Consider the following 10,595-nt stretch of genomic DNA (forward strand, 5'->3'; position numbering starts at 1 on the left):
GCCAGACAGAGACTGGTGGACCCAGTCAGATCAGGACCTGGGGGACTCGGGCCAGATAGAGACTGGTGGACCCAGTCAGATCAGGACCCGGGGACTCGGGCCAGACAGAGACTGGTGGGACCAGTCAGATCAGGACCCGGGGGACTCGGGCCAGATAGAGACTGGTGGACCCAGTCAGATCAGGACCCGGGGACTCGGGCCAGACAGAGACTGGTGGACCCAGTCAGATCAGGACCCGGGGACTTGGGCCAGATAGAGACTGGTGGACCCAGTCAGATCAGGACCCGGGGACTCGGGCCAGACAGAGACTGGTGGGACCAGTCAGATCAGGACCTGGAGGACTCGGGCCAGATAGAGACTGGTGGACCCAGTCAGATCAGGACCAGGGGGACTCGGGCCAGACAGCGACTGGTGGGACCAGTCAGATCAGGACCCGGGGGACTCGGGCCAGACAGAGACTGGTGGGACCAGTCAGGTCTAAACTATCCACTGGGTTCAATTTCTGGCCAAACAACAGACAAGTCTACATAGGGAACTAATAACACTAGGGAATCCACATTTCCTAAAACCATTTGAGATCAGACGGGCACCATTTACGCCAGGGCCCAGTACAGCAGGGTTAGGACAAAAAGGGACCTAGGAATGCAGGGAGGGCGTGGGATAAGTCATGTTAGTGTGAAGACGGCACCAACGGTGTGAAACCAGATGCCGATGAACTGTGGAACGAAAACAGATTTGATCACAGACCTTCCCCTAATTCACACACACACAAAAAAAGCTGAAAATAAACAAACAAGCACAAACTCCCTTAGCTCTTAGGGAAAGTAGTAGGCAAATGGAGAGACAATCTAAAAGAAGGAAAAAAGCAAAGATATGCATCTCATAGACCCGTATACTCATAAAACATGCCATTCATGTGCTGATTTCTAGCTGGGAGGTGAGGAGGGTGGAGGAAGGGCGATCTTTCTCCCCTAATTCCATTCCTAAATGGGGCTAACAGCCAGAGTGTGAGGATCCAGGATGTGAAAAGACCCAGAAGAGGAGAAGCATCGCGGAGCCCTGTCTGCAGTCGGCGGGGCTGTCAGAGGCCACCGAGTTTGACTATTGTCGCCCTGAGATCAGAAATCTGCTCTGTGAGCACCTGCATCTCCATACCTTGTAAATTTTATTTTACTTTTTAAATTTTACTAGTTTAATTGAGTTTATGATCCTTTGGAACTTCTGTCGTGACTGAATTAAGGGAAGGCAATGTTTGAATGTGCTAATCGATCCCTGGGAGAGCTAGAAGAAAGGTGAAAACTCCGGAGAGAGCAAGTGAAGGCAGCCCTCCACGGTCTAGTCCATTCACCCAGGACCCCTCGGGGAAGCTGCTCTCGAAATAACGAACACCTGCCTCTCAGCCCCCTTCTCCGTTTCCCCTCATCCCTCTGTTCTCTTCCCTCCCACTGCCTCCCCACTGCTCAGAAGCCTGTCATTCATACAGAGACGTTCCTAGTTGCTCAGATTTGGGTCTCAGCACTTGCTGTCTCGTGAATTATAAAGTGGGGTGGCCTTGATTCTTACTCACCATCTCCTGGTCATCATTCCTCCGACCACTTGGCTGGGGCCCAAAGAAGAAGCCAACCGGGGGAGAGTTACCCTCTTTGGGACTTGAATTCTTTCCCTCCAGATAACATAGAGGTTTCTTTTCCAGACAGAAGTCCTCTTTGTTTCTATAGAGAAATTAGACAGAATCCGATTAAATATGTATCAATTCAATTGAAACATTTAGTAATTTTATTTAAGTTTAAAGTCGATGAATTCTATATAAAGTTATACCTTTTTTTATGAGACGGGAACCCCCCAGAAATCGCATTACCTTGCTGAAGAACTATTTTTATTTGAAGTCTCTTTCGAACTTAACCAAACAACTAAGTGAGGGGTCCCTCCGTGTAAATGACTTGTCCGTTGGTGCTTCCATGAGCAGGTCTCGCTGTTGACAACAAGCCTGCCGTCACCACACCTGTTGCTATAACTGAGATTCTAACATTCCTCCTTCCCCTTTCAGAGAGAACTCACAAACATAAGCCTTCAGTCTTAACTCTATGAGGGGTCCCCCGCCTCAAAAAAAAAAAAAAGAAAGAAAAAACCGGAATTGTGCTGGGCAGAGCGGAACTTTCGTAGAATGTAGAGCGGATCTTTCACGCTAGATGAGCATCGAGTAACTTGCTCTGAGCTAGTGTGTCCAGTGGCATTAGCCCGGGAAGGTTCTCTCTGGTCACAGTGAATTTTTTCGCAAAAGCAGTTTTGCTCCAACCTCATTCTGGGGGATGGCTGGTTGAAGAGACCAGTGTGCAGCTGAGAAATTTTGTTTCCTGCTCAGGAAAAATGCTGCAGAAACTTCTGTGAAGTTGAACACGGCGTACAAGGGCAGCGCTGTGGGAAACTCAAGTGTACGAGTGGTTTTCTCTATTCAAAAAAGGTGAACTGTTGATTGATGACAAACCTCGTTCTGGACATCCATCAACTTCCCAAACAGATCAAAATGTCTACTTATAGTGCATTTGGAGTTCCTTCCACCAGGTCAGACTGTTAATCAAGCTTTCTATTAGAGGTTCTGAAAAGATTGCATAACAACGTGTGACAAAAAAGACCTAATTTGCGGCAGATGGGGGACTGGTTTTGCCACCATGACAATGCACCTGCTTACGCAGCCATCTCAGTGTGCCAGTTTTTGGCACAAAAAAAAACAACCCATCATGCCTCTCTCGCCCCGCCCATCTTACTCACCTGCTTTGCTCCCTGAGACTTCTCTCTTGCTTCAGAGAACGCAGAGGGGCGTGAACGGACAGTGATTTGACAACGCAGAAGAGGTGAAGAAAAAAACGAAGGTGCTGCCAGCCATCCAAACAGTGAGTTTGAAAAATGTTTCCAGAATGGAATTGCAGATTTGACAAATGTATTCAGTGTAATGGAGAGTACTTTGAAGGTGATAAGGTTGTTTTGTAAGAAAATTTAAATATATAGCTTTGAAAAAAAATTCCATTTGTGTGTGTGTGGTACCCCTTTGTAAGCCTCTCCCATGTAATATTTCCGTTCTTATCTCGGTCTCACTTTTCAAGAACAGGTATTTGAGGGCAATTAATTAAATTAACAATGATTAAAGTTTTGATTATCCCGAAACCTTTCCCCAAAAGGCCTGCCAGAGATTGTACAGAAACGTAACCCAATATAGTATATTCTTCATATACTATACTATACTATACTATAGTATACTATACTATACTACTTAATATACTAATATAATATACTGTAAGAATGATTCTCAGTCGTTTCAAGGTCTTCAGCTACCAAATGAACAGGGTTTCCTTTCAGCACTGTCTCCAGCTCTCTCCGAGAAACAGTGCTACCAAACATTCCATCACCCTGCAGGGACACCGAGAACCCCAGCAGGGCCAGCTCCTTCTCTCCGGTCATCTGCTTCTACTTGACAGCACAGAGCTCCTCGCCAGGCAGATCATCATCAGTTGCCGGCATCAAGCACCCCCCAGAGTCCTCCAGCTCTGTATTACTCACACACTGTATTCATCAAATTCTGAGCCCGCTCAGGAAAAGGAAAGGAAAACTACTGCTGATTATTATTACTAAATACTTTCACTGGGGACTCTTACAACTCTTATCACAATCCATACACTCATCCATTGTGTCAAGCACATTTATGCATATGTTGCCATCATCATTTTCAAAGCATTTTCTTTCTACTTGAGTCCCTTATCAGCTCCTTATTTTTTCCTTATTGTGTGTGTGGTACCCCTACCTTCCTCATGAACCCTTTTTTTTTAAGAAACAGAATTGTAGGCCAACCAAGCAAAGAAAAATGAATAATTTATGTTTATCCTGTTTGGTGCTTTTAAATTATTGCTATTATTATTAAGGTATATTTTACTTGCCATAAACTTCACTCACGTTAAGTACAAGTAAGTACACTCATGTACAAGTAAGTCCATGTTTTTTAGTGTATGTACAGCATTGTGCCACTGTCACCACCTGTGGTAGTTACATCATCTGTTGTCAACTTGAGACTATTAAGAGTGAAGGGGTGGAGTCTAGCTTGATGATCTTATTTGGGTGGTGCAAATGGAGATAAATAGCTCCCTGGAGGCCTGAAACAGACACACTCCCTGGGATACATTCCTGTTGACAAGCTACATGGAGCTATACTGATGGCAGCCAGTCTTGGAGCTGGAGGAGCCACATAGAGACCCACACCAGAGCTAAGATGCTTCCACCGCCACTGGATCCACAAGACTTTTCCCCCACTAGCTGTGATCTTCCTGCACTCAGCATCATTGCATATGTTTTGTGAGCCTGAAGAGGAATTTACAGACTGGTATCAGATATAGGGGCTAATCTCAGACTTATGGACTTGATCTGGACTAGACTGGGATGTTTTCTAATATACAATTACTCTTTATATAAAACTCTTTCTTATACACATATGAGTGTCTCTGGATTTGTTTCTCTAGTTAATCCAGACTAACATACCACCACCTTATTTGAGGCCACTTCTACCTCCCCCAAAACTTCATGCCCACTTGCAGTCACTCTGTTTTAGCACCCTGGCCCTACTCAACTTTTGTTTTGTTTCCATCTATTTACCTTTCATGGATATTTAAGGTACAATGGGTGACCTTTCATGACTGGCTCCTACCAGAGTAGAAAGCCCCATTTTCGTCAGGGCAATGTTTCATCCTGTTGTACATAAGGTCACTCTGAGTTAGAAGCAACTTGATGGCACCTAACAACAACAACAACACGTGCATGCCAATGCTGGGAAGTGAATTAGGAAGGTGTGAAAATAACCGATGCGTTTGAATGATGATGCCAGCAGAGAATAATGAATAGAGTATGGACTGTGGCAAGGATGAGCAAACCTGTCTTTGGAGGAGGAGAACCAGAATGCCTCTTAGACGTGACATTGGCTAGACTTTGTCTCGCGCACTTTGGACGTATGTTATGAGGCGGGACCACCCCCTGGCAAGGACACCTTGCTTGGGAAAGTGGAGGGTCAATGGAAAAGAAGAAGATTAACTGATACAGTAGCTGCAACAACGGGCTCTAACATAGGATGTTATGAACTGTGGGAAACAGAAAGGTTTCTCCCAAGGTGTCTCCCCCAAATATATGCCGAACTTAGCTGCTTGCTACACATGCTAAATGACTACACTTTGAGGTCAACAGAAGTAGGTCAGGGTTATGTCCCTAAGGGTTATCAGCCATCTAGAGCAATCAGACTATATAATCTGTCCCACCCGAAGTAGGGCCCACTCCCTTGTGATATGGATAGTAGTAGCTTGTTTCCTTGTAGGAGAGCCCAGGGAGGTCAAGCACATTCAAAGGTGACCAAGGTTAGCCCACCATCATGAATCTAGGGTGCGCCCTTCTTGTCATATGTATACCCTTAGTCCCTCCCTTCCTACTGTGTGCACACTCCTAGCTCATTCCCTTCCTATCACGCTTATGCCTATTGTACAGCCCCTTCCTGTGACGTGTGTGGCTACCTGTAATCACACCCCCTAAGTAGATATAAGCCTTGGTTAGCAATAAGTCATCCCACCTCGCCTCACTCTCCTGCTCTCTCCCCTGCCCTCGGCCCACGCTGTGCGCGGACCTGGCTGGTAAGATCATGGCCAACCAGGAGGTGAGCATGCTACCATGAAATGTGTCTGACTCTCTCCCCCAATTTCTCTATGACTATTATAGTCTTTATATATCTTAACTGTACAATTGCGCCTATCAAACCCGCGATTAGTTGTGGGGTGCTGGCCTCCCCCCACAATGAAGACGGCACAGACTGGAGCAGTGTTTTGTTTCTGTGCATTGGGTCGTTATGAGCCAGAACATATTCACTGGCATCTAACAACAACACAGCACAATAAACATGTATGGAACCATATGTCAAACTATTTCCCAAAGTGGCTGCACCTTTATATATCCCCACCAACACTGTATATCGGGCTTCAATCTTTTTAAATCCTACAATTAGTGAATGAGATCCTTAACTATATAGAGAAATCTTGTACTTTTAACTCCTGAACTAGTTAATTGAGAGGATTTCCCACGTTACATGCTTTATAAAGTACCACTTTTCTGCTTCGAACACCTCTTCACTCTGCATACAGTATTTTAACAGCTACTATCCATTCAAGTTAATAATAAAAAAACTCCATTTTTATTCCTCCAATTCAATTTAAGTTTTATATTTTTAACTTCAATACGGGGAGACTTCCAAAAGTTCATGGGAAAAGGAACTGAAAGATCATGGGATTTTTCCACAAATGTTTTGAAGCTCCTCTCATAAAACTTGTGAACCATTTCCCCTCATTTCTGCAGTTGCTATTTCTAAATGGATAGCTGTTTGTTTTAACCAGAAAAAGCTGAGGAAACAGGCCACTTCCCCTAGACCCCATGGTGAGAGGTGCCCAATGCCATGCCACAACAGAGCCTGGTACACATCTGTACTGACTCCTGGAACTTGGTAGAGCAGAGGGCAGCCACACAGTCAGAAGGACTCAATGGAAGCAGAGGCAGGGTAGGCAAGAACAGACTTACTTGCAAGTAACTGGTTTTACTTCTTCCGGGGGTTCCTGAAGATGGCATGTTGTGGCGGAGAGTTTCGAATCAAAACTACTACGGTTACTGTTCACTTTCACCTTTAACCTTTAACAAGATAACATGTGTAAGGATGTTCAGGAAAGCAATATGAGCTCACAGATATACAAAAATTGGTATTATACACGGACTGTTATGTACCTTGTCCAAAATACCATTACTTCAAACTGGTGTATATCCTTGGATGTGATTCATTACTTAAGAATTGCTGAAATCATGATATTTGTTTGCTATATCCTGGTAACCAATACACTTAAAAGCAGCTAGGTGAAGTTTAAAGCACTCTCTCTACCCCCTGGGATCTTACACTGATCTCAAAAGAAGCAGTAGCATTTGTGTAGTTTACAATCAACACCAGTAAATGGTTGTCCCTTGTGGCTGTCCACATTAGTTTGAACAGTTTGGAAGAAGCCCTTCCATATTCTGTTACTTGCCCAAACTAGGCCTGCCCCAGAAAGAATCCAAACACTCCATTTCCCAGTCTCCCTTGCCGTAAGCTGCCTTAGAGTGTACCAATTGTCCATCACACAGGGCATGACTGGAACAGTGATACGGCTCTGGCCATCTTGCTGGCACCGATGATAGCAGAGCTGGTGGTGGCCTGAGCTGGTGCTAGCCGGCAGCAGCAGCTCCCAGATTCTGCGCACAGAAGTGACTGCATGCGCCTCAGCCCACCAATGCTACGCTGTGATCTGGGGAGTCATTCCTGAAAGCTCAGCCTGTTTCTGAAGACCTCTCCGTGATACTCTGGGCGATCTACATCCGTAATACGGAATCCTTTTCCACAGCAAACTGAATTGTCTGAAACTGAGAGCCAGAGACAGTGTCGTGATGGATTCCCTATCACCAGCAAGCAAAGAAAGGGCCACGTGAAGAATCCATGTGGAAAAAACAAAATCAAACAGATCCTGATTAAATTAGGATGTGTTTTCCTGGGAAATGTAGATTTTTAACATAGATTTTGAGTTAAAGAAAATAAGTGGGTATGGTAGGCAGCTGGTTAGCATCTAAACATTATTGGTATAATTAATGAGAGGACAAGATGGTTTCCTGTGATTATATAGCTGAAAAGAGGTCACCCAGTGACTCATTAGTCTGTAGGAAGCTACAATAAGCAGGACTCTCCTGGGGCACAGTCTTGGAAAAGCGGCTAAGCAGTAAGGAGAGCCCAGGATAATGAAGAGTTTAGGGGTGAGGTATTATCTGAAAGACCTCCCAATTCCCTCTCATCCTTTTGCTCACAGCAAACTGAAGCTATGGACAAAAATGGCCTTGCCCAACAAACCCAATGGCCTCTTCCCAGTCTGCCCGATTCCAGAGCACTTGGCACAGGGTCTGATCTTCTTGTAACCCTTTCCTCCCCTCGCCTCAGTGGCAAATATGCTTATCTTCCTGCTTTACTGACTGCTTCTTCTGTCTCCTTTTCATCTTCTCCTCCATCTGTTTCACTAAGCTGCATGCTTCCAAAATGAATGTCTTGACTTTTATTCTCCAGCACGGAATCTTTTTCTCCTCTAAGCTATCTCTCTTTCCCAGCCTCCGGTGATATCTCATTCCTTGAATGGATCACGAAGATATCAAATTCATTACAAACAAAATTGTACTCATCAGCTGCCTTTCTGAACTTGCCTCTCCTGTTCCCTCTTATGCTAAAGGCCCCTCCACCTTCCCAGTGACTTCTATTTAAACATCAGGGTCTCCTTTGAGTCCCTTTGTCCCCACTCACTACACCGACTCATTGCTAGTTCATGAATCGAACACTGACTTGGTGTCACCCAACCAATATCCTCACGGAGTTTAGGAAACATATAAAGAGATAGGTGTGAGCAAAAGAGACAACAAATATAGTGTTATCTTGTTGTGCACTGTCAAGTCAATTCTGATTTATACTGACCCTATAGGATAGAGAAAAACTGCGTCGGCAGCTTCCTAGGCTGTCATCACTACAAGAGCAGAGGGTCAGGACTTCTCTCCCATGGAAGCCCGGGTGAATTTGATCACTGCTCTTGCCATTAGTTCAACCACTGTGCTACCCGGGATCCTCATCACTAGTCTAGTAATGGCTGACTAGAAGCGCTGAGGCAGTCATTTCTACCTGGTTTGCTTAGGCACTTCTGAAAGGAATTTTGAACGTTCACATACCGTCTTGTACATTTTATAATATACACCTAGAATTTTTTATCAGATGCTTAAATAAATTTGTTTCTTGTTAATAAGAGATCTCAAAAGTATCAAACATTCATCATAATTTTAAACAGAGAGAGAGCGAAAGTATTGCCTTACTAGGAGTGAAAATTATATAATACGATTTGATCAAATAGATTTTAGCTACCATCTTGAATAATGCACACCACATCAAAGAGCGATAACATAATACTTTGTCTTAGAGTTAGAGACAATGTATTTTAAAAATGTGGGCATTCAAAAAATCATTCCAGTTATATTTTAATGAAGCATTTCTAAACTACTTGGCTTCGGCTATTCTAAATTCAAAGTAATCCAACACAGGCCCACTACACTGATTGTAAAGTCAAGCCCTTAAAAAAATAATATAATTCAAATATATATTATTAACTGTATATATTAAAGTGCATATATATGCCAAGGGTTACGGTCTTGATTGATCCCTAACAAAAGTCTCTCTGAGATCAATATTTGTATTTATTTATATGGCACCCTAGAGCACTTTTAAAAGTAGGGAAAGAATATGAATGCAGGCTTATTCTCAGGTAGATCAATGTTTGAAAATAGTGCATATGGACCTCAGGATCTATAAATTGATTCCCTTCAAACTATCTGTGTCTGAATATGCTTTGGAAAGTCTTTGCAAACTCTCACTGTAAGTACCAAACCACCCAAACCTATTGTCTTTCAGTCAGTTCTGACTCATAATGATCCTACATAGGGTTTCTGAAGCTATAAGTCTCACACAAACAAACAAAACTAATTGTGACGGAGTCAATTCTGCCTCATAGTGGCCCTAAAGGACGAAAGAGAGCTGCCCCTGCGGGCTCCCGAGACCGTAACTCTTTACAGGAGTAGAAAGCCTCCTCTAGCTCTCTCGGAGTGCCTGGTGGTTTCAAACTGCTGGTCTTGTGGTTATGCACATAAACTAACCCACTATGCCACCAGGCTCCTTAAGGGGGCAGCTAGCCTGTCATTCTCCAGTGGAGCCGCAGTGGGTTCAACCTTCGACCTTGTGATAAGCAACGCCTAGCCAACAGCACCACGCGCTCTCTGCGGTCGAGCAGATGGGTAGAACTGCCCCTTGTGAGTTGCTGAGACTGCAACTCTTTACTGGGGAAGAAAGCCCTGTCTTTCTCCCGCAGAGCGGTGGGTGGTTTCAAACTGCTGGTCTCTCAGTTAACAGCTCACCATGTAACCATTACGGCAACAGGGCTCCTTTTATTGATTGTATCGATGAGTTTGAAATCCACTGCATTGAGGTACCCCACCCACTCAATACAACGAGACCCTACACAGAGCATACTATTTGGAGGCATCATTAGTTTCGCAAAAGTTAAGGAAGTCTTTTAGAAACACACCAAAAAATTAATTAAAGATAAGGGGGAAATGCACCAAAGGGGGAAAAAAAAGGATCTCAGGGTAGACATGAGGGCGTCACAGTGGTGGATAGCAGGGAAAGGTGGAATAGGCAGCCCTAGGAGCAAATACAAATAGTAAACTTAACCGCAGAGATTCAGCATCCAGAAAGACTACAGAAATTGGAATGATCATATACAAAATGTATAAAATGTTTAAATAAAAGATCTAGTCACCGTGAAGAGAAAACAATAAGAGTCTATAGAAATGAGCAAGCAGATTGATGGGAAGTTTTTTTTTGTTTTGTTTTTTTTAACATTTTATTAGGGGCTCATACAACTGTTATCCCAATCCATACACACATCAATTGCGTAAAGCGTATTTGTACATCATTTCTCAAA

At 43.9% G+C, this 10,595-nt stretch overlaps 1 protein-coding gene across 2 annotated transcripts in view; it reads right to left on the minus strand.

The window, feature by feature from the left end:
• FAM228B (family with sequence similarity 228 member B) overlaps positions 1–10,595 on the minus strand; it is a 48,243-nt gene that overhangs the window by 5,019 nt on the left and 32,629 nt on the right. For both annotated transcript variants that reach the window (XM_045286923.1, XM_045286922.1), the window contains exons 7-8: positions 6,592–6,699; positions 1,568–1,712 (exon numbers count right to left, since the gene is read on the minus strand). In XM_045286923.1, coding sequence (XP_045142858.1) covers positions 1,568–1,712; positions 6,592–6,699 — 253 coding nt within the window. The remainder of the gene's footprint in view (positions 1–1,567; positions 1,713–6,591; positions 6,700–10,595) is intronic.

Source organism: Echinops telfairi, unplaced genomic scaffold (assembly GCF_000313985.2).
Source record: "Echinops telfairi isolate 266 unplaced genomic scaffold, ASM31398v2 ScPeMD7_9;HRSCAF=40, whole genome shotgun sequence".
NCBI classification, from domain to species: domain Eukaryota; kingdom Metazoa; phylum Chordata; class Mammalia; order Afrosoricida; family Tenrecidae; genus Echinops; species Echinops telfairi.